General features: G+C 37.0%; 1 protein-coding gene across 1 annotated transcript in view; it reads left to right on the top strand.

Annotated features, from left to right (window-relative positions):
- The first annotated feature begins 4,862 nt into the window (after positions 1-4,862).
- The window catches only part of LOC125870211 (nardilysin-like), a 50,753-nt gene continuing 30,999 nt past the window's right edge, over positions 4,863-24,616 (top strand). Inside the window, exons 1-11 of the mRNA XM_049550586.1 lie at positions 4,863-5,282; positions 5,354-5,429; positions 14,598-14,644; positions 14,808-14,920; positions 15,829-15,902; positions 15,987-16,082; positions 16,183-16,302; positions 16,631-16,864; positions 17,500-17,648; positions 21,659-21,815; positions 22,612-22,764. Coding sequence (XP_049406543.1) covers positions 4,971-5,282; positions 5,354-5,429; positions 14,598-14,644; positions 14,808-14,920; positions 15,829-15,902; positions 15,987-16,082; positions 16,183-16,302; positions 16,631-16,864; positions 17,500-17,648; positions 21,659-21,815; positions 22,612-22,764 — 1,531 coding nt within the window. The 5' untranslated portion in view covers positions 4,863-4,970. The remainder of the gene's footprint in view (positions 5,283-5,353; positions 5,430-14,597; positions 14,645-14,807; positions 14,921-15,828; positions 15,903-15,986; positions 16,083-16,182; positions 16,303-16,630; positions 16,865-17,499; positions 17,649-21,658; positions 21,816-22,611; positions 22,765-24,616) is intronic.

Genomic DNA, 24,616 nt, shown 5'->3' with positions numbered 1-24,616 from the left:
ATCTTGGGACACAACCCATACAATAGTCCAAACATAAAGAAAGGCATAAAGGAAAAAGGGTGGTTAAATCCTCGAATGCTATGAGGACACACCAAATCTTCACTCCTTGATCAACTATGGACCTAGCCACGAGTGTTAGAATCAATGTATCGGATCCTACATTATTATATGAAATGTAGGCAAGAGTATGCGTAAGTACAAATATGTACTAAATATGATAGTTAGCATAAACAACATAAACATAAGGGTCAGTTAATATAAACCATAAGCATAATCAATGCACCTAAATCATTATCATAATAAGAAAGGAACACTTCTCAAGCAACCTTACTTATCCTTAGTCAAGACTTGGGTCATCCGCCTCTAGTCAAGCTTACCTCATGGAAGGTATCTCAAGAAACAATCCAAGCTATTCGTTCATCATAACATAATTTTCATCATTCATGCTTACTTTTAAATACATGGGGATTCACCTCTTTGGCTAGCTTACAAAGGCTAATGGGTATTCGCCTCTTGCCTTACTTACTTTAATATCATGGGTACTCGCCTCCACAATCACATCATATGACACAAGTACTCGCCTCCACATCATTTCATAAGGATCATGGGTACTCACCTCCATGTCCATTCATCATAATAGGAACGTGTGGAATCACCTCTTGTTCAATTCTAAGGAGTATGGAAAATTACCTCATATCCTTCTCATATGGAGGTCAAGGGTAGTTGCCTCTAGCCTCATCAATTACATAGTCTTTTAGTCTAGATTCATTTTAGGTGAGAAATCCTTTCAACCTAGAATTATTCATGTGAGTAAACCTTTCACATTCATACAATCATGCTTAGCAATTCATTGTGGGAAGTATCCCTTCCACAACTTCAACATTAACAATCAACAATTCATAGTCTAGGCTTTACTCTCAAAGCACTACATCTCATGATCATCATCTATGATTTACTCTCAAGCAATTGTAATCATAATTCATCAATCCTATAAGGAGATATCTAAACTCATAAAGTTTTCCTTCAAGGCATCAACCTAATTTTTATCAATTCTAGGTTAGAATCATGGAATACGCATGGGTACAAGTAATTTCATCCTAAAAACATGCAATTCTATCAATTCAATCATAAACAATCATAATCACTCAATTGGATCAACATTTATCGTTAACCACAACATTGGAAAAAACCCTAACTAGAATTGGGAATTTTTATTCAAATTAGGGGAATTCTAGGGGACTCCATGGGAGAAAGGATCCCATGGATGAAAAACCATCATACCTTGATTACAAAGCCCTCACAAGCTTGAAGATTGGAGACTTGACTTGACCCTAACTTTAATTTCTTCCTTCTTCTTCCAACTTATAGAGAGAATATTTGAGAGGAGTTTGGGTTTTTTTTTGGGATTTGAGAGAATGACTAGAATGAGTGAATTAGGGGTTAAAAATACTTATATAGGTGTTCTAGACTTAGGCAAAACGAAACCACTTTGATTTAATTAAAATAGGAAAAGACCCATAAGTCCCTAAAAGTAACCGCCAGTCACAACCAATGGACCCCCGGCCGACGGACCATAGTCAGGATGACGGATCGTCCTGCACGGTCGTCGTTCGATGGTCAGAGACTGTTTTTATGGACCTCGACCTACGGACCTTGGACCACAGACCGTGGTCTGACCGACGGTCCGTTGGTCAGGCTGTGGTTCTGAGGTTTGAGTCCAGGCTGGAGGTGACCAACCACCGACCCTCCCTACAGTCTGTGGCTCAGTCCACGGGATGTGGGTGGCCTCTCGTGGATGGCACCTGCAAATTTGGCTGAAATAGCTATTTTGCCTTGTTTCAAAGTCGGGTGTTGCAAATCCACCAATAGATCTTCTGCAAGTCATGGTACATCTTGTGGCTCCCGAGTGTATGGAATATCGAGAACTATGGGCTTCTGACAAGATCTGCTCTCTGACGTCATAAACATTAGGAACACACAAACGACCTTGATATCTAAGTACACCATCTCCCCCTTGGAAGAAAGCCTCTACAGACTTTTTAAGCACTGTTTCCTTCAATTCTACCAAAGTCAGATCAAGATCTTGCATGGCCTTCACATCAGCCACAAAAGATGATTCTGAACCATTGTGAACCACAACACCACCCTTGGTTGAGTCAACTAACCGAACACCCAATCAGGCTAATCTATGAACATCTCGAACCAACTCAATCTTATTATTTTCAATATGAGCAACACTACCCATCAATAATAGACTAAGAGCATTCGCCACCACATTCACCTTACCGGGGTGATAGAGAACACTCATGTCATAGTCTTTCAATAATTCAAGCCACCTTCTTTGGCGAAGATTCAAATCTCTTTGATTAAACACATATTGAAAACTCTTGTGGTCGGTAAAGACATCCACATGAACACCATACAAATAATGCCTCCAAATCTTTAAGGCAAAAACAACTGCCGCTAGTTCAAGGTCATGGGTCGGATAGTTCTTTTCATGAACCTTAAGTTGCCTCGAAGCATAGGCAATGACTTTTCCATTTCGTCTAAGGACACATCCTAACCAAATCCTCGAGGCATCACAATAAACGACAAAACCATTTGTCTCTTCCGGTAATGTCAACATCGAAGCGGAAGTAAGTCTATCTTTCCATTCTTGAAAACTCTTTTAACATGATTCAGACCATATGAACTTAACCTTCTTTTGAGTCAATGCCGTCAATGGAGAAGCAATCGAAGAAAACCCTTCAACAAACCTTATATAGTAATCGGATAAACCCAAGAAACTTCTAATATCCGAAGGGGTTAAATTTCTAGGCGAACTCTCAACCGCATCTGTCTTCTTAGGATCTACCTCAATACCCTTACCGAAAACGATATGCCTAAGAAAAGCCACAGATCTTAGCCAAAACTCACATTTACTAAACTTTGCAAAGAGTTGTTGGTCTTTTAGGACTTGTAACACAATCCTCAAATGATCGGTATGCTCGTCTTCACTCCTCGAATAGACCAATATATCATCAATGAATACAATCACGAACATGTCGAGGTATCGTCTAAACACCCTATTCATCAAGTCCATAAATGTTGCCTGAGCATTAGTCAATCCAAATGACATCACTAAAAAATCATAATGGCCATACCAAGTTTGAAAACTGTCTTTGGAATGTCATCTTCCTTCACCTTCAATTGGTGATAACCCGACCGGAGGTCGATCTTAGAGAAGTAGCTTTCTCCTTGAAGTTGATCAAACAAATCATTTATCCTTGGGAAAGGACACTTATTCTTAATAGTAACCTTGTTCAATTGTCGGTAGTCAATGCAAATACGAAGCGAACCATCTTTCTTTCTAACAAACAAAACTATAGCACCCCACAGAAAGATTCTTGGTCAGATGAAATCCTTATCCAACAAATCTTTTAGTTGCTCCTTTAGTTCCTTAAGTTCGGCCGGAGCCATACGATAAGGAGGAATACCGGGTAAATCATCTGGAAATACTTCCGAAAACTCATTTACAATGGGGACCGACTCAAGAGTAGGGGTCTTAAAATCTATATCCCTCACCCTGACCAGATGATAAATGCAACCCTTAGAAATCATCTTTCTAGCTTTAAGACAAGAGATAATCTAACCCTTAGACATAGAATTTCCCCCTTTCCACTCTAGGATATGTTAATTTGGAAACTGAAACTTGACTACACGGGTTCTACAATCAATAGAAGAAAGGGGTTCTACAATTAATCCCCCTTCTTGAATGTTGTATTGTTAAAATAATTTTCTATTTCAGCCCATGTAACACTACTAGAACCTTTAAAATACCTCTTCAATAATCGATTGCCCCTGTTAACAACTTGATAGTCGTAGTACCCTTGCATTTAGCCCTGTAACAAGGGCAAACTCACCTAACCTAAAATGAAGATGCGTATCATTTACCAAAACATGCATGACACCCTTCTCTTTAAAATGCACTTGCCTCATCAATAAATTACAAAATGCGCCCTTGCACCGTAATTGGTGACATATCTAGATACTTAAGCAATAAACTCTTCTTCACCTGCATCATCATCCAATAAAAACTTAGTGATAGGAGTGCATGACTCCATCAACGATTCTCTGCACGCTGCTTACGATCCATAGAACAAAATCAACAAATACATAGATTATTGGTGCATAAAATTCAGAAAAAGCTTCGATATTTGTAATATTAACAATGTATATGTAGTAAAGTTTAAAAACAAGCTAAGTAAGAAAAGATGAAGAATGCATATATCCGCTAATGGAGGTTAATAGATTCAGAGGGGAAGTTGTTGTAGCGATTTTGCGGTTTATTTTGAAGTTCAAAATACCATAAAAAAAGCAACTGGATAAGGGTAAATGTCTTTTAATGGGTCCAAGGGGTATGGACGTAAATAATTTGGGTCATGAGTCCAACAAGGGTAAATATATTGAGTTGGGTCCAATTTAGATAAATACTTTCACTAATATGTTCAATTTGTGTAGTTTTCACTATAAAAAAATCTAGTAGTGCCAAATATATTATTGAAAATTTTAATAAAAAATAAACTATAAATTATAATAATTAACAATTTTAAATATCTAAAAAAACACATAAAGAATTAATTGATTCTCATTCTCAAAAGGGAAAAAAGCCTAATATACCCCTCAACTTTGCCATGTGAAGCTAATATGTTGATCGTTATGAAAATGACTCATATATATTCTTACCGTTATACAAACGTCTCACGTATAACAATAGATGTATATATCAGTCAATTTCATAACATACATGTAATTAGTTTTTATTTAAATTATATACTATTAAAATACTTATATATTTTGAGGGTTTAGGTGATTTGCAAATGAGAAAGTAGGAGCCGAAACGATTGGTTAAACAGCAGAATACCTCGAACAGACTGATCTGTGCAGAGAGAGTACAACGTATTAATAATCTCTCTCTCCACTTGAAAACAATGGCGGTCGGCGGCCGTACCTTTACAGCGGATGACATAGTAGAGAAGTCTCCGAACGATAAGCGTTTGTACAGATACATTCAACTCCCGAATGGCCTCTGTGCTCTTCTGGTTCACGATCCTGATATCTACCCCGATGGACTTCCAGAACATTCCGGAAACCCCGAAGCCGAAGAAGATGAAGGAAGTGAAGACGAAGATGATGAGGGATCAGAAGATAGCGAAGAAGGAGAAGAAGAAAGTGATGACGCTGATGATGAAGAAGAAACTGAAGTTAGAGACAAAGGGAGTAAAGGTGCTTCACAGAAAAAGGTCAGTTTAATTCAAACAATTGTTGTTAGGTTATTTTTTCCATCCTTGGTTTATTTGTTGCCATTTTGCAGGCAGCCGCTGCAATGTGTGTAACAACCGGCAGTTTCTCTGATCCTTATGATGCTCAGGGTCTTGCACATTTTCTTGGTCAGTTTTGTATATATTGTTATTATTTAAATATTTTCTACAAGACAAGATGATTCTTCATCCAGAGTTCAAGTTGTTGACTCTTGCTTGGACATCTACTTAATTGCTTCATAGATTAGGGTGTACTGTTTCTCTAACCATTAATGGGTGAGGAGTGGGGGTTTGAATGGATTAGCGGAAAACTGGCTGCTACTTACTATCATGGTCCCATGAGTAAAGATGAAACAGACAATGGATTAGCTAGGTATATAATTTTCTCGCATTAGTTTGTTTCTGTGTTGTTTTGACTTGCGGGAATAGTGGAAAATGACATGCCTAGTTCTTTGTTGGCCAAAGCATGTGGAGACCTTATTGCATCGGTAAGTGAAAGGGTTAAGTAGACTTTATTGGAAAATTGAAGATTTAAAAGGTAGAGACTATCTAATTTTTATGGACATATTTTACCAAACAAAATAAAGAACCGAAAGCTGCCTGATTATTTCCCTTATAAATAAAGAATCAAGAGTTGCTTGGCCAGCTATTATGAGGGCTATGTATTGGTCGGTTCGGTTCAATTTTGAAGTTTATTGATTTGACTTATCGGTTATCGGTTTGTATACATGCTAAACCGTTAAGAACCATTAAGATATTGGTTTATCGGTTATCGGTTTATTGGTTATTGATCGTTATCGGTTATCGTTTAACCGTGAAGATTTGGCATACAAAATAAATGATTGTAAATCACTTAGATACATGATGACAAACCAAATAAATCATGCACATTAATTGATAGATTGCGTTTTACTCAAAAGCAACACCAACACATTATAGAATAACCGAAAGTTTGAGATTGCCAATAATAAAAATATGAAACTAAGCGTCTGCTTGGATAAACTTATATTTAGTTGTTTTTGACTTTTAAGTAGTTTTTTTTTTTTTACAGTTTTGAGGTGTTTGGAAATGTTATAAAGTACTTTTAAGCACCCACTTTTAGGCCAAAAAAGTTCAAAAATAACTCAAAAGTTAAAAGTAGGCTACCATATACTTATGACTTTGACTTATAAGTTACTTTTTCTAAGCTCATCCAAAGAGGCCCTAAATCCTAAGTCAGACTTTATATACCGAATGGTATAAATATAATTTATTTACTTACTATCGAGTTATCAGTTAATCCCTTAAGAAAAAATCTCAAATCGTTAAAAATCGATAGCCAGATAATAAAAGAATCAAAACCGTTAAACCAATAAGCCATTATTGATAAACCAATAACTTTTTCTAGATTTGGGTTATCGGTTTTGGTTCGGTTTTAAACATCCCTAGCTATTATGCAGTGAGAATAGTAGGAGGAGGAGAGACTAGTAAGAGTAAAGGATGGTATAACTTAAGCCTAGGTTTACAATGAAAAGAAAGGTAGTTGTTGTTGAATTATTTAGATATAGTGGGAAGAAATACCTTTTCTATTTTTGGGAGAAACCCTTCTAAGCCCCCATCTATGTTTCTGGGATAAATACTTCTAAGCCACAGAACTGGGGAAAATTCGTTTTAGATTATTGAATGAAGGATGGAATTTGTTAACATAATTAATAGCATTTGACAAGTTATAATATCTAGTGTGTTAAAAGAGTGAGCTTATGATCCATTGGATTTTGGATTGTGCGCCATTCATTTTCGAGGATAGGAGTTCAAGGACTTTTCATCAAGTCGTACTTCGAAGGCTTGAAACGAGCTTGGAATGAAGGCTTGAAGTCCAAGAACATGCTAAATTAAGAGTACAAGGCTTAGAAGAATACTTGTAGCAGGAAGAAGAATGTAGCGCAATCTCCACATATGGTTCACAAATGCAACTTTTGAAAGGTAGGTTGGTCGTAAATCAAATATGGCTGGAGCATAACGTACTTTCTGTAGCCTGTGCTTTGAATCGTATGTCAAGGATGGACATTGCCAACTTGTGTCTTGATGCTATGGAGCTATCTATGGACCATGAATGGCTCATACGGTTTGTAAGACCATTTTTGAGCCCACACTATGTCAATTAATAGTACAATCTTGGGCTACTTTTGCAATTTCTAGAATGCCACTTTTGGGCATGTATGTAATAGCTAGCATACACTATACATAGGTGAGAATAATCCATCTAGACGTAGCTAATTTTGATATGATATGACTTTGATGAGTGGAACTCCTGAGAGAGTACGAGTAAGACTTTTGTTGCTAAACAATGTGTTGAGATTGCTTGCTTGAGGGATCATTCCCATTGAGGGTTATCGAGAGAAATTACTTGCTTGAGGAATTCTTCCTCTTGAGGGTATCTCTAAGGGGTCGTTTGGTTGGGAACAAGTTATCCCAGGATCCTGAGGTAAGCTATCCTGGGATAACTTATCCCACCATGTATATGGGATAACTTATTCCATCACTATGATATAAATGATGGGCTAATTTATCCCAAACATGACAATCAAACAAGATACAAAATTTTTATCCCATCATTAGTTTCTTATCCCATCACTATTTATTTTTATCCCTCACACCAAACGACCCCTAAGAGATTAGGGTCTAGTTTTGGATTCCTTAATTGAGGGTTTTGTCCATCAAATAGTGTTATCAATTATTTCCATTCTTGTATCAAATCAATCTATATTTTCAATCTTTTATTGTTGTTCCTAGAATTATGGTTTCTTTTCCGCTATCGATATTGCATCATTTTGCAACTACATAAATACTGGCTTCGAAGGAAAAAGGAAGTATTTATAGAAAATGGAAGAATATAAATCGAACTTCTATTGTTATCATCTAGAGATTGGTGGAAGTTTGTGGGTGGTTTGATTATGCTAGTTAATTCATCAAATTGATGGAGAAAGGTTGGTGTCTTAACGAGGTGTCTATGTTTGATGAAGTGGAGTTTTGCCCAAGTTGCTCGGTAACAAGTTGGCCAAAGGAACTCTTATCTCTTTAAAGAAGGAAAATGTAGTACTCCCTTCGTCCCATTTTATGTGACGTAGTTTGACTCGGCACGGAGTTTAAGAAACAAAGGAAGACTTTTAAAACTTGTGGTCCAAAATAAATGATAGAAATTTGTGTGGCTGTAAATCATTTCATTAAGGGTAAAATAGATATTTTATAGTTAAATTGTTACTTAATATAGAAATGTGTCATTCTTTTTGGGACTGACTAAAAAGGAAAGTAAGTCACATAAATTGGGACAAAGGGAGTAATATATTCTTGCTTGACAAAAACACCCTCAGATTAAGAATAGAGTACTTATATCTTTGTTTAGTTGGTTGTTTTGGTGATTCCGGATGTTGCTCGTAGTCGTTGGGAAATCAAAAAATAGGTGAATAGAAATTAAAAACTCCAGTTGGAGTTAAAGAATTGGATGGAATTTTCTTTATGTTTGAATTTCCTTCAATTTCTAAAAACTAGAAAAACCACCCTACTTGGCTAATTTACCCGGAATAAACAACCAAATCTGCTCTTAAAGAGTAATCACATAATGGATGATCATATATTGTCATAGATTGGATCCCATATACGAGCTTCTACATGCTCTTACTCTTCATCAATTTTTAATACTATTACAAAGATCATTAGTACAAAAAATCAATGACACTACTGACTAGCTATTCGGTAAGATATTTCTTCCACATTGTGTGAAGAATCTCTTCTCGTTGAACATGTATTTTTCAATCTCCTGACAAGAAGAAGAAGCAACATTGTTAGTCCCATCGCTGGTTGGTGGCTGAAATAAAATGTCACTCTCCGAGTCTACCCCCTAGACGTAACACGGAACCTAAGATCACGAGTGACCCCAAGCTAACCCTTAGTCTGACATATATCAAGCATGCTGAATATATAACTAAGATAAGCGGAAGCATAACTAATAAATGAGTTAAAACTAAAGGACTCCAACTGAAAATATATTTGAATATCTGGGGAAACAACTCCAAAACACTTAACACTGACTCCAAGTCTGAATCTACTACTATGTCTGAAAAGCCTCTAACTGAGTTGAATTGCTGGGACATGACTCCAGCTACTAAACTGAAAATTGAAAGTAAAGACTAAAATAGAAAGCATGTCTATTGTCCTCGAAGTATGAGGACTCACCACTGAAGCTGCTGAAGTCGAATCGAGAATCGATCTAAGCATGATCTGGATGCTGAGTGCCTGAACCTACATCATGAAATGATGTATTGCAAAGTATGCGTTAGTACTTGGAATGTACTAAGCATGCAAGATCTAGATATGCTAAGTTGAACAAAATATATAAGCTGAACAATACATAATTGAGCAATGATATAATCTAAACAAGGATATATATGTACTGAAGTATAACTAAAAACTGAACTGAATGCAATGACCAAGTACTAATGATAAAGGTAACATGCTGAACTGTATACTGATGTAAATGCTGAAAACCTAGTCAATGCATTAAGAGTCTGACTGTGGAGCTACTATATAAACCACGTGAGCTAAATGTGGAGTCCGATGTATATGCTCCATCGAGAGGACCCAATATACCTAGCCAGGGGTATAGAGGCATGACTGTGGTGTGATCACTAAATCTGATGTCCAACTGAGGGGACCTATATACCTACACGGGCATGTAGTTCTGGGACTTTGAGGGTACGCTGAACCCTAGTCCAACTCGGTGCTAAGTCTACTCCCATCTAATATTCATGAAGCTAAAATGCACTAAATACTGAATAGCTCAAAACTGACATGCTAACTAAGAATGCAATATTCATATACTGCGAATATAACATTCGAAATCTGAAGCATGAATTTCTGTCTGGTTGGCCTAACGAGTATAATTCATGAACTAGGATAAATTTACACAAGCTAGGGTTCGGAATGCTATGCATGGAATTAGACTAAATTATCAAGAAATAAGTTATTTAGATAAAAGGAACCTTAATCACAATAAATCTTGAAAATCTAGGAACGCTAGGTCTAAACAGTTTATGAGAATCTGAAGAACTAACTGAATTCTAGGGACCTATTGGGTGAAAGGAATCCACTAGTGAAATCCCACATACCTGGTGATAAAATCTACGGAGAAACCCTTTGGATTTCGGGGCTGAACTTGAAGAATGTTTCTGCTTGTTCTTGAGAGAGTTGGTCGCCTCTTTCTCTTCTTTTCACTCTAAGTTGGGTGATTTTAGGAGAATGAGGGTTTTGGGTAGATTCTGACTAGATTATTAGGCTTAGACTGAGTAAAACGACGTAGTTTAGGCATCAAATGACGTAGTTTAAGGGCCTAATGCATAGGGAATAGGACCAAAACGACCCTGACTTAAAAGTTGACGAGGGCCATTCAAGGTGGGACTGACGGGCCGTCGTTTGAACCACTGCCCGTCAATTGGGTCGTGGTTTGTGGCCCTGCCCAACAGGGCTATACTGAACCAAGCATACCTTTTTACTCAGGGCTTGGATTTTAGCAAACTCGGTGGCGTTAGAAAGATGATTCAATTATCTTTAATTTGATAGGTCATGGGCCATCTAATTCATTTTGTGCTAAAAGATATAATCGTTTGAAGTTGACCCAAAAGTCCTTTCTTTCCAGATAACTGTGGAGCTTGGATTTTAGCAAACTCGATAGAATGGGAAACTGATTTTTAAATTTAAAAGATGAGGTTGGAGCATGAGGAGTTTGTTGATTCAGTTGTTAAAGGTGGAAGTGTTACGAGGTACAGGAGAGACAAGATGCTCTCCTAGCAAAGTAAAACTAAAGCTATTGAATCAAGACATCAAAAAATTGATCAAGGAAGTCGTTGGCATGACTAGAGAAGCTTACTGGGTTCGATCAATCAAATCTTCTGTTGAAACTAGAATTGATTTAGATTTAATGAAGTGTAAACATATTAAGGAGTTGGAGAAAGCTGAAGAGACATCTTCGCGGTAAAAGTCGAGATGTCTTTGATCATGCAAGGCGACAACAATACAAAGTTCTTTTGTTGCCTTTATTGGGATATAGCTATACATCTTGGTACCTGCATATTAAACCAGGAATATAACAATTGTAAGACAATAAGACCTATATTTCATACATGTATTGTTCTATGCTTGGTTTTAAAAACACTATTTCCTTTCTCCTGTAATCACCAAAAGCTATGATGCTTAACGGTACGATGTTCCATATGCATTTAAGTTGTTTCCTTGTGTTTTCCTACTGCCATCTTCGTACTGCTACTTCCAGTAATGCTGGAATCACCCATTGCATCCAAATATTTTTCTTGATAATTACTTTAATTGATGAAGGGTAAAAAACACCCATATACAAAGTTATATACCAAAAAGTAGAAAATCTGAAAAAAAGATGTGATTATTTATGTACGACACCCTATCTTCTGTACATTACACCCCAAATATTTTTAGGAACAAGTAGGAGTGTTCATACTTTGGGAGGACACCAAAAACGATTTTTTTGATACCGCAGTTTCGGTAATACGGTATTTTGTATCCATTAAAAAATATTTGGTATTCGAAATGGTATTCTGTATTTATAAAAAAAAATCGAAATGCCAAATACCATTCTGAAGTATTTAGTAACATATATAATCCATATATATTATATTAATATAACAAATATATAAATTAGTATAGGTAAAAAACTACATATCACATCTCATTTAATGCCATTTTATATCTAACAGAGGATTGTCTTTCAAGCAGTCTACATATCACACCATTTTTGGTGTAAGATTGTCCAATAAGATTGTGCTTAATTTGGCTAATGTTGTTTAGACTTTGAAATTTTGATTACTCTATCTTGATTGATATGTCCTTTCTGTGTAATTGATTTAATGATGGGAATTGCTTGTACACTTTCTTTTGAATATTTCTACATGTGCAAGGTGATAGTCTGTTATAATTAAGCGTTTTTTAAGTGTTCAACTTCATAATTCTCTATTATACGAGTATATATTAGTCGAAGTCGAATAAGCTATGGTTACCAATTTATCATACTGCAAAATACCGAAACCGAACTTAAAAATAACGAGCCATACCAAATTAATTTTGTATGGTAATGATATAGTATTTTTAAACAGAAAATACTGAATCAAAGTTTTCAATACCATACCGTAATATGCCCACCCCTCGAAACAAGGTCCAGATCTCCTATGAATATGAACGACACAAAGTAGGTCTGCAGGGATTCATTGTAAGACTCACACAAAAAACATCTTGCATAGTTTAATCCCCTCACAACTATCAAGCATCGATGCTCCTTTGTTGTTGCTCTATGAAATTGTAGAATTAACTTGGAAACTATTGAACCTTGTTTGGAAATCAATGTTTGAACTGCTCATTTTTTTCCTAGACTTTTACACTTGTGTCTCCCCAATATTGGACATCCTCCATGGTTTCATGCATAATCATATTGAAACTACATCTTTAGAAGTATACATCACATGCCATTGATTAGGACCTAGAAAAGGTTTATTTTTATGATGATTTAATAAATTAGTCCATATAATAAATCATTGACAATTTAAACAATTGATTGTCATTTCCTTGTTCTTCACTGGGTGAAGTTCTTTGTACCAAGTCTCGGACAGTTTCCTCTCCTCACTTGGGCAAATTCATGTCTTTTTTTTTCTTTTGGGAGAATCGTGTACTTAAATGATATTATATAATCTTATCAATTAGGTAGTTTTCAATAGCTAATGTGATAAAGTACTAGGCACCATAATTTTATGGAACACTTGATCAGTTCTTAGGATTCAAGGAAGGAGAAGACACTCTTAAATGGAAATGTCATAACAAAGGATTATTCACTGTTAGTTCTGCATATAGAAATATGAATCAGATGGGTTCCCAAGTTAACTTTCTGCCTTGGAAGCTGATAGTGAAGGTTAAAATACCATACAAAGTGGTAGTTTTTACTTGGTTGGTGGTGAAAGAGGCTGTACTTACACAAGAGAATCTTATGAAGAGGGGAATACAGATGTGCCCAAGATGTTGTTTTTGTGAGCGGGTTGCAGAGACAATTAACCATCTGTTCTTACATTGTAAAGTGGTTGGCTAGCTGGGGAATTTGTTTACTTGCTTCAGAGGTATAAGTTGGACTGTTCCAAAGAGAACATGACAGGCTCTAGAAAGCTGGAATATGGAAGGCAGTGGTAGCACAAACAAGAGTAGATGGAAAATTGTCCCAACAGTTATTTGGTGGACCATACGGAAAGAAAGGAATTCCAGGAGTGTTATAACAAGAGCAACCCTCTGCACAAGGTTAAAATGAACTGCATTATCACTTTTTGCTATTGGTGTAGTTCAGAGTATATAGATGACCCCTGTGGCTATTGTAGACATTCTAGGGTCCTTATAAAGATGAAGGAGGATCTAGGGGTAGTTTCGTTTTTCATCTTTTCTTTTCTTTATCTTTTGTTTATGCCAGACGCACAAGTGTGGAGGGAGGATATGATGTAAATTTTTGGATACCAGCTTTGAGCTGATGATTGATATGCAAATGTTACCTTTATAAAAAAAAAAAAAAATAACCACCGGGGTCTTGAGCTTTAGTTCTTGGCTTCTCTCTCAAAGGATACCTATCTTTCAATTGCGAAGTAAAATGATTGCAAGATGTCCAATTCATGCATTGTCCCTTAACATATTGTTTAAGCTTTGAATGGGAGTTTGATTTGTTATCTTGGTGATTGAGCTCATGAGACACCAGAGCAAAAATATGAATCTATTGATGAGAATTAAAGTAGCATTTTGCACATTGTTTGGGGAGAAGGGGAAGGATGGAATATCAAAAGGTTTTCTTCTCAGGTGCTTCATTCAGCAGAAGGGGAACAAATAGAAAGGGAAATAACCATCTTTCTTTTTTGATAACTGAGAATCCCTGACAGCCCGTTCGGTGGATAGTGGGTCTGGCCTCTCTACCTTTCTTCTGGGCAATTACTTGTGGAATTTGAGGAGATACTAGTTCTCTCTTCTTCCCTGCTTTTTTCCCCTTCCTTTTCTACTATGTTAAACCATGTTAGTATGAAACTTATTACAGTCTGCAATTTCCTTTTTATCTTCTTTTCCTCCTACCCAAACAAAATGATATTCTAAAATTCAACTTTCTCATTCACCCGTGTCATTAATGCGATCATATCACAAAACTGACTTTGGTAATGTGCATTTTGATATCATTTGTCTTGACACTCAAGTAATCCATGTTATTTGTTATGGATTCAGAACACATGCTATTCATGGGAAGCACTGATTTTCCTGATGAAAATGAGGTGCGTCGTTCTTTGCTTGCTTCTGGATATACTTGTGGTATCCTTCTCTGATTATTTCTCAACCTCACTGAAAAAATTATCATCTGCAGAAAATTTTGGTTTTTTAAGTTATGTGTTTCAAAAAATAGAATGTGGATCTCAGTTTGACTCTTTTCTTTGCTAGTATGATAGTTACTTGTCCAAGCATGGAGGGTGTTCAAATGCATACACAGAAACAGAACACACGTGCTACCATTTTGAAGTTAAGAGGGATTGCCTTAAGGGCGCCCTGAGAAGGTAAAACACATGTTTTATGTTGGTTCTGAGTTTATAAGCGTCAGGTAATTATGTAAGCTATGTGATGAAACTGGTCTTGTTTGCAGCTTCTTTTGTTCTTTTTATGTATTTACAACTTCCTTGATAATAAATCGAAGTTACTACTAATTTTCCTGTCCTATTAAATAAAAGATAGGCGTTATTCAGTCCTCACATAGTGGAAACTGTCCCCACATTTCAGAGATATAGGGAAGTGGTCTGACATGTGAGATGATCCTGGGTAATGTAGACTGCTTAATCTTGCTGAACTTTTCATCCCATTCCATGGAGTGTTAAATCTATCAATTTTTTGAGGAGCATTCTTGATTATCACCTTTAAACCAAGTGTATTTTCCACCTAGGAGAGGAGGATCAATGAGTTTAAGATCCTTAAGGGGTCGCTTGGTTGGGAACAAATTATCCCAGGATTAGTTATCTTGCGGTTAGTTATCGTGGGATAACTTATCCCACCATGTATATGGGATAACTTATCCCATCAGTATGATATAAATGGCGGGATAAGTTATCCCAAACATGGCAACCAAACAAGATACAAAAATTTTATCCCATCACTATTTTCTTATCACATCACTATTTTTTTATCCCTTACACCAAACGACCCCTTAGAGTATTCCTTCATATCTCTCTACTTAACTCTGTAGAATCTTTTGTTTCTTAGAGGTGTTCAAATATGTTATTATGTTCAAACTTAAATTGTTTTCTATGGAAGGGAGTACATTAAGTGGCCTTCTCTATAACTTCAATTTACTATGGTGCTTACCCCGACCCAACTCCCCCCCCCCCCTACACACACACACACCACAAACCCCTCAACAATTTTATTCTTAAAAGGTTGTTATGTTCTTTACCTTGTTATGTCTCCTTTTCAGGTTTTCTCAGTTTTTTGTTTCACCTTTGGTTAAAGCTGAAGCCATGGAGCGGGAGGTACTAGCTGTGGACTCGGGTATGCAGTACTATAGGTTTCTTGATCTCACTAACCCAAGTGTCTTAGGAATTTAAATGCTGTTATTTGACACTTGTGTTACAGAATTTAATCAGGTCTTACAAAATGATTCCTGCCGCTTGCAACAACTACAGTGCCATACATCTAATCCTGGCCATCCCTTTAACCGGTTCTTTTGGGGCAAGTTTACGACATCAAAGCCATCTCTGTTTTGTCTTTTCCTTTGGATGTAGTATTTTAATCTATGAACTGTCCTTTTATTCCTCGTGATTCTGTGAAGGGAATAAGAAAAGCCTTGCTGATGCGGTGCAGAAAGGAGTTAATTTGAGGGAACAAATTCTTAGACTATACCATGACAATTATCGTGGTGGATCCATGAAACTGGCTGTTATAGGGGGAGGTAACTTTTTTTGCGATTCAGAAATTTCAATAAATAATGTTTAGAAGTTCTAATTTAGGCTAAATCCACTTCAAGGAGGTTTTTATTGGTAGATGACGATTTGAGGAAGAGTAGTAATTTCTGTAGAAACTGGTCTCAATACACATACTGGCCACATTGATGTGGATGATCTCCACTCTAAATGATCTTTGATTATATTTGAAATTTTTCTGGTAATATTGTTCATGATATTTACTTTAGGTTGGCCCTCAGATAGTTATGGGCATAGCAACATAAGTTTTCATTGCGAAGTGTTCTGTGCTAATTTTATAATTTTTAATAACTTCAGAGTCCCTGGATATCCTTGAAAGTTGGGTTCTTGAATTATTTAGCAGTGTCAAGAAAGGCCCTTTGGTAAATCCACACGGAGGAAGTGAACTTCCAATTTGGAAGGTTGGCAAACTTTATTGGTTAAAGGCAGTTAAAGATGTTCATATCCTTGATTTATCATGGACGCTGCCTTCTCTTCGCAAAGGGTACTTGAAGAAAGCTGAAGATTACCTAGCTCATCTACTGGGACACGGTAAGGTGTATCAGAGGTGTTGTCAGTCTTACCATTGGTTTCATGTCAAACATATGTTACAATATAAATGAGGTGTCATCAGTAGTTGTTTTGGCTTCATATCAAAGATATATTGCAATGCACCTTGTTATGCACTATAGTTGCCTATTGGCTTGCTTCTGCTTCCCTCTATTTTATTGTTTACAGGCTGCAAGTTCTGTTAGCTTTTCCTTGCAGTTGGTTAGACAGACTTTCATGTGTTCGAGTGCAGTCAATCAGCATCATAATTTGGGAATGATACATTAATAAGACATTATACGGGGATAAGAAAACACTATCATATAAATCTAATGCTGCTTAACCTAATTTAGACTCGGAAGATACTGTTTTGCTATCTCTAACCCTCTAATTTCTGTTTGATGTGTTTATATGTCATATTCATTATTTGAGCTGTTTTGTGTCATGGCCTTACTTGATAACAGTCTCTAAGAAATTTCTAGTTTATCATTATCACACTTAGATTCACTGGCAAATATTCAGTTGTGATGATTTGTGGCTGGAAATTTTAAATTCCGTGTTTGTACAAGTGTGCTTCTTCTTAATGGAAGTGGTAGTGTTATTGAGATCTGAGCATTGAAAAAATTAAAATGTTTCAGAAGGAAAAGGGTCCTTGCTTTTCTTCCTAAAGGCTAGAGGCTGGGTAACATCAATATCTGCTGGTGTTGGTGATGAAGGAATGCATCGCTCCTCATTCGCATACATATTTGGCATGTCAATACATCTGACTGATTTTGGCTTGGCAAAGGTTGTTTACTTTGCTTCTCTTATTTTTCTGATCAATCCTTCATATTGGAGTCATTTTACGTACTTCTCATAATCATTGATGTTTTTTTCTTGGATGAAGTACATAACATTCTTACACTAAATAATCATTGATGCTTGTGAAAGTTTTAGTGTAATTTGTGTGGAAAGACAACTTTTTGATGCATGAATGTTGACTGATTGCCAGTAGAAGTATCTTTGGTTGATATGAACATTAGATCCTTAGTAGCATGCTGATGTAGAATCGGAACATGTAGGTATGCATATACATATAATCATTAAGATGGGACTTCTGACCTGGAGCTGCCACAAGAGGGAAATTGTAGCTTTTTGATCAACAACTGTGTCCTCGATCACAAGCTAGTTGGGGTCAGTCATATAAATTTTAAATTCTCATTAACCATGTTGTCCCATTGAGACTTGTAGCAATCCAATATTTGATGATTTAGGTTCTCTACTAGAAGTTCTTCTGCAAGGTTGGAGTTTGACTACCAAATAGCGACCACCATTCAACTAAAGAAAAATAAATTTAAAGGTTGATAAGTAGAAATAAGTCAAATAACTTAAGTAAAGCTATAAAGAACTAAGCCAACTCACTTACTCGGTGACCTCGTGCCTTGGCTCTAAGAGCTTGACCACAACCAAACATCCCATCCGCATTTTTGTACTTGGGAAGCTCAACGACTAGTATATCTTGTGTTGTTATACTAGGGACCATTTTCTCAACATATCTATGATAATCCATCCACTCTTCTGAATCTAAAGTGTCATTTTCTTGAGTAGTATAAAACAACATCGGGTTCAAAATATGGCCCGCTGCATGCAAAGGCCGATGGAGTTGGCTAGTCCACCTTGCATCAGTCAACACTTTCTCATATTGCCTCTGAACTCCACTAAAAGCCCGTTCAATAGTTTCCTTGACTCTATCCATTGCTTCATTAATATAGCCCATTGGTGTGTTTTTTTTCCGTCCACCAAACAAAGCACTTCCATCAAAGGACCGCCAACTTTAAGTGTCCGGACAACATCATTCCAAATCATGTGATCAGAGAAAGAATTTCCATTTCTTAGCTAGAAAGACATGTGACAATGAAAGAGGGGTGTGCAAGCATAAGAGATTGACACCTTTCCCCAAAATTTCCTTTGCAAATCTTCTTGAAGTCCATTTGGTTAAGAGGACCAGAGTTCTCAAGTTTTTTCTTTTGTACGTACATAACTTGCAAAGTTAAGAAGGCCATTGCAAATATTGTGTTGGCCGGTTTCACCAAATTTCTATCATTTGTGAATTTCCTCATCAACTTCAAGAACAACGACCTTTGACTAATGTAAGAATGAATCTTGATGGCCTTCCTAAAAACTGTTTAAGTGAATATTATAGTAATTAGTAGCTAATAAGTATTAAGTAACTATAAAGAAAGTTAAAGGATATGAGAGTTATATTACTTGAAGCACATGGGTTAATCTTGAATATGTCACCAAACATCAAATTGATGCAATGGGCAGCACATAGAGTCCAATAAATGTGTGGTACACACCAATCATCATGTCACCTATTTTAACATTCTCACTATCTTTATCAATGACAACTTGTACAATATTTTTCGATTCGATTCTCTCAATAGTTTTCTTGAACAAGTTGTACATTTTGGTAGAATTGGTAGATTTGTTGCTAGCATCTACAAAACCAAGAAACACACTACTTATTGGAGAATTCACCAAAATATTGATGATCATTTTACCATTTCGTGCTGGCCATTTGTCCATCATAATGGAACATCCATATTTTCTCCATTGCACTTTATGCTCCACAACAATCTTACCTACTTTTTTTCACCTCTTTTTTAAGTGAGTAACTCTAAAACTTCATGAAAAGTAGAAAGCTTCATTCCTGGGCCATGCGGTCCTACAACCTCAATGAATATATCAAATGCTTTGTAATTAAAAATTTAAAAGGGAGTTCGCATCATACATCCATAATGCAAAAGCACTTACCACGCGCTCCCTTAGAATCTTCTTGGTTTCTTCAAATCCTGATCCTTTTTAAAATCACCCTTTTGTTGTGATTCTGTGAAAAGTAAAGATTACGAGGACCTTTCGTCATGGTCCTTTCTGTGGATCATCCACTTCCACTAGAAGACATCTTTTGAGTTTTTGAGGGAGTCATCACTTCATCATATTAATCCATATCATCATCATCATCAATAACATTAACCACAAGTTTATGTCTCATCTGATTTTACAGATTACTCACGACAGTATTTTCAACATATACCCTTATTTCTTCCCTAACTTCCGTCGGACAACTTGGACACTGTTTCACATTTTTATTTCCACCCATCAATTGCTGCTTGTGCCGAGTAATACCACCATTGGAAGTATGTTTACAAAATATACATATAACCGAATCTGTTGTGGGTCCTTGCATACCATAAATCCATCCATGGTCTTTCTGTTTGCTACCATCAGACGCCATTGAAATTGTTGTTTATGGACAAATAAGTGGTTAGACAACTGTGGCACTTATTTACCAGCTTCAGGGGCACAAACTGGACCATGCCACAAAGGGCAAGTCAGGCTATAGAAAGCTGGAACAATGAAGGCAGTGGCAGTACAGAACAAAGCAGATGGAGGATTGTCCCAGCAGTGATTTGGTGGACCATATGGAAGGAGAGAAATATGAGATGCTTTGAGAGTAGTAGTAGTCCTTTACACAGGATTAAAATGAACTGCATAATCACTTTTTGCTATTGGTGTAGTTCGGAGTATGTAGATGATCCTATAGTGGTTAGAGATATCCTAGGTCCTTTGTAAGATGAAGTAGGATCTAGTTTAGTTTTGTTTTAAGTACACGCAATTGTATGTAGCTCCATGATGTAAATTTGGGATCCCAACCTTTAGTGCTAAATATTAATACACAAAACTGTTACCTTTGCCAAAAAAAAAAATTAGTTATAAAACAAAATTGAATTGGGCAGAAACAAAAATAGGAGGAGAAGTTTTATTTTTAAATTTAAAATAGGCGGATTGCAGAAAATACAAAACAGATAAAAAACAAAGGAATGACTATTGAGAAGCTGTGCACACTGCACAATGACCTGCATACTGGTTAAGAGCTGGAAAGAAGCCTAAAGAGAAGTCGCGTTGCTAAAGTCTGAACTTTGAAGAAGAGAGTCGCGGTTTGTGGCTTTGAGCAAATAATCCCTAATATTGCTTTTTTAATTTTTAAATCATGTCTACTTTTTTTAAAAAGCAAAGGCAGCGAAAGCAAGAGGTTTGCCTTCTGGGTCGAGCTTGTCGCACCGGGCTTGCCTAGTGCGGGTTACCTCTCCTATGTGGTTTGTGAGCTATTGCATAGGAGCGGGGGTTTTACCCTGTGCGCACCCAAAGGGTAGCAGCTGTGGGTTTCCCTTGTCATCAAAAAAAAAAAAAAGGGCAGCGCCTTGCTGTATCACCACTCGCCATTTCTTGCCTTTGCGAGATCTCCATGCCTCGCCAGTAATACGCGTGAAGGCTTCGCCTCGCCACACCTCGCTAGTAATACGTGTGAAGGCTTCCACTTGCCTCGCCTCGCCTCGCCTCTCGCTAAAGGCGCTAAGGTGAGGGCCGTCCACAACACTGATTCACTCTCATATATTTGTTACCTTTCTCAAAAACATTCACGCTCAATATAGTGATTATTTTTTTGATTACATAAGAGGATAGAGAAAGGCACCCGGTGGGGTTGATAGAAGCCACTTTGGGTGCTATCACAAGAGGACAGCGAGAATTGAACCTACTTAATATTATGAAGTAGACTCTCACCAGTACCAATAAGCTATAAATCTTTGTGTGGCTTAAATGGGATTTAAACTCATGCTTTTCATATTCCTGCAACTGTAGCTTTCTGATTGTCTTCACTAATATCAGTAACAACAGCTATACCTTTAGGAGTACATAATTATCTATACTTGGCTTGATTGGTGGCTTTTAATATGTAATTGTTTATTTTTATAGATATTTGAGATCATTGGCTTTGTCTATCAATACCTCAAGCTCCTGCATCAAAATTCTCCTCAAGAGTGGATTTTCAAGGAACTCCAAGATATTGCAAATGTAGAATTTAGATATGCGGAGGAGCAACCTCAAGATGATTATGCTGCAGAACTTGCTGGTTATCTATCTTTCCTTGTGTATTTCTGATCTCTTTATGCTTACAACAACATTGAGATAGACAGTCGGTTGATTCAACCTTTTGCAAGTTGCTGAAACTATTCTTTTCTTTGAACAAATTATTGTTTTCAGAATATGTAATCAGGCACCCCCATTTAGTGTTCTGACCAACTCAAAGGATCCATTGAATAGCACAAACGAAATGTTGCCTAGAATATCTTAGTTATTGAAGAAATTTAGGGCAACAAGAAGTGAGCAGTTTGGGTGGATGGGGCTGTGGAGCAACCGTTTAAGCAAGATCTAGTAGTTGAAAACTTGAAGGCCCTTGAATACATCATTTATAACAAGGAGAAGCTTCTTCATCTCAAAATTACAACCTCCCCCCCCCCCAAAACCAAAAAAAACACATAGCCCATAGGGTCCAGAATTGAGAGAGATTAAAACTAGTTTTAGCTCTTTCTTGTGAAATTTTACCTCAACCGAAAGAGGCATACGAGTATTATATGCATGCTCATGCTGTACCTGTACTGATGGGAGGATGCAATCAGTCATAGTGTTCGCAAGTAGGCTCAAACACCAACCATTTCTTTTAAAAAAGTTGCTCGCTCTTTTTTCACGGGGGTCGTGGTGCGAGTAGTTGGTGGTGTGCAACAAGCTTGTTATTTTTGTATGAAGAAAGTGGTTCAGAATCCCTTTCATCCTTTTCCTTTACAATAATAGGTGTGATGTGTAACTGAGGAAGTCTTGTATTTCTTATCATATTTCTCATATCTACTAATATAGTTTCTTTGCTGCAGAGGGTTTACTTGTTTATCCTCCCGAGCATGTTATTTATGGTGACTACGCATATGATGTTTGGGATGCGGAGTTCATAAAGTATGTTTTGGATTTCTTCAGGCCCGAGAACATGAGAGTTGACGTTGTATCAAAGTCTTTTCAGAAGTCTGATGGTAACATTCACAACCTCATTTGTCTCAACATTTCAAGTTTACAGTAACATATTTGTCTGGTAAAGATGACTTTGGTACCCTATTCTGTTGATCAAGAAAAAATGTAGACTGGTGATATTTTTCTTCAGGTTAAAAGCTTAGAATATCAATTCAATTGAATGGAAGAAGAATTTTCCTGGAATTTGCTTTAATAGGACTTCTTGTGTAATTTCCATTTAGCTTATATAAATTTTATATAGATAGCGTGGTGTGGATTGATATGAAAAGTGCAGCATTCGCGGGGGGGGAGGAAGAAAAAAAATTCCTAGAAGTTCATCCGAGCTTTGACCATATGTTTTCTCAACCCTAGTGGATAATCTAAGGTATCATACTGTAAATGGTAAAAGATTCTCTTTTGCACCCAACGGTGTGGTCTAGTGGTCAATGAAGTGCGAGGGGGGTCTAAGGTTCAAGTCCCAGTGGAGGCAATAAACACTAGGTCATTTCTTCCAATATGCCTAAACGTTGGTGGACAGAGTTACCCGACACTTGTGCTGGTGAGAAGTAACAAGTATCCGGTGTAATGTTTGAGATGTGCAGTGGTCGGTACACTTCCATCATAAAAAAATTCTGCTTTAGAACATCTGCTCTATCTTTATTCAGTAGGCCCTAGTCAGGCAAATCAGACTATCTGCCAAGCTCCTCTTCTAGGTTTACAGTGTGGGTTCTATGCCATGAAAAGTTGGCGGAACATTATAAAGAGCCAAATACATCGATGACCCCTGAAACTTCACACCAAACAGTGAACTATTGAACACTTCAACTTGTCACTATTGAAGCTTAAGTGCTGACATGACAGGTCTTGTGTTTCACTGTTGAAATTAGGCGCGATAGTTAGTTACTAGAATGAACTTTTTTCCTCTCTTGCGAAAGAGAAGCCTTCCTCTGTTTTCTTCTGTCTTCGTTCATCAGCTAAAATAACCCAGAAATGTATCTAATCCATTGACAATTTACAACTAAGTGGCAGAAGGTGGAGGATTTGTGGCTTAGGTCGCAGGTTCAAGCCCCACACCATGCAAAGCGAAGCCCGGTATTTAAGTGGAGAAGGGTAGAGGGGCGGGCCCATTATCCACCGAGTTTAGAAGGCTGTGATTGGTCCAAAGGGCGGGTCACGGACGAATTTCTCGGTTATCAAAAAAAAAATAAAAATTTTTTATACTTCCTCAGAAAGAATCGCAATTTGCTAATTAATCTGATCTCTTGTATATAAATTTTGCCCACCACTAGTTTCCTTCTTTTACCCTTCTCCAAGAATGAACTCCTTCTCCACCTCCTTGCTTAAAGTACACTACAACTGTGTTAATGAAACTATTAAATTGCTGGGTGTTTCAAGAGTAATAAGATACTAAAGTAGTATAAGAAATTAGCATTACGGAACAGTCCAATATCATAGCAAATTGAGAGAAACGGTCTGACTTTTCTCTAGAAAGGCCTTTTCGTTGGTTCTTTGACCTTTTTTCTGAAAATGACCTTTTCGACTACCCTAGTTCCAGTTTCTTAAATATGGCTATTCAAATATTCTTCATTTTAGTTGAGAAATTCTTTGAAATATTAGATATCAGTGAGGATTGCACAAAGGGTTCACCTTCACAGAGCGAGGTAAAAAATTCACCAGTAAAATCAAGATTGATGGGGAAAATCTGTTTTGGGTCTGTGATGCAATGCTGCAGGCTTCACTGGGGAGAGGGGGGAAGATTCAACCATATACATACAATGTGTTCTAGAACTACAACATTCATGGCAAATTTTTTAAGAATTGAAGCTTGTCTAGGGGATAGGAAAAATGCCCTTATTATTCCGGAGAATGATTAGA

This window comes from Solanum stenotomum, chromosome 7 (genome assembly GCF_019186545.1).
Source record: "Solanum stenotomum isolate F172 chromosome 7, ASM1918654v1, whole genome shotgun sequence".
In the NCBI taxonomy this organism is placed as follows: domain Eukaryota; kingdom Viridiplantae; phylum Streptophyta; class Magnoliopsida; order Solanales; family Solanaceae; genus Solanum; species Solanum stenotomum.
The sequence above is the reverse complement of the archived record's forward strand: the minus strand, read 5'-3'. Positions and strand labels throughout refer to the sequence as shown.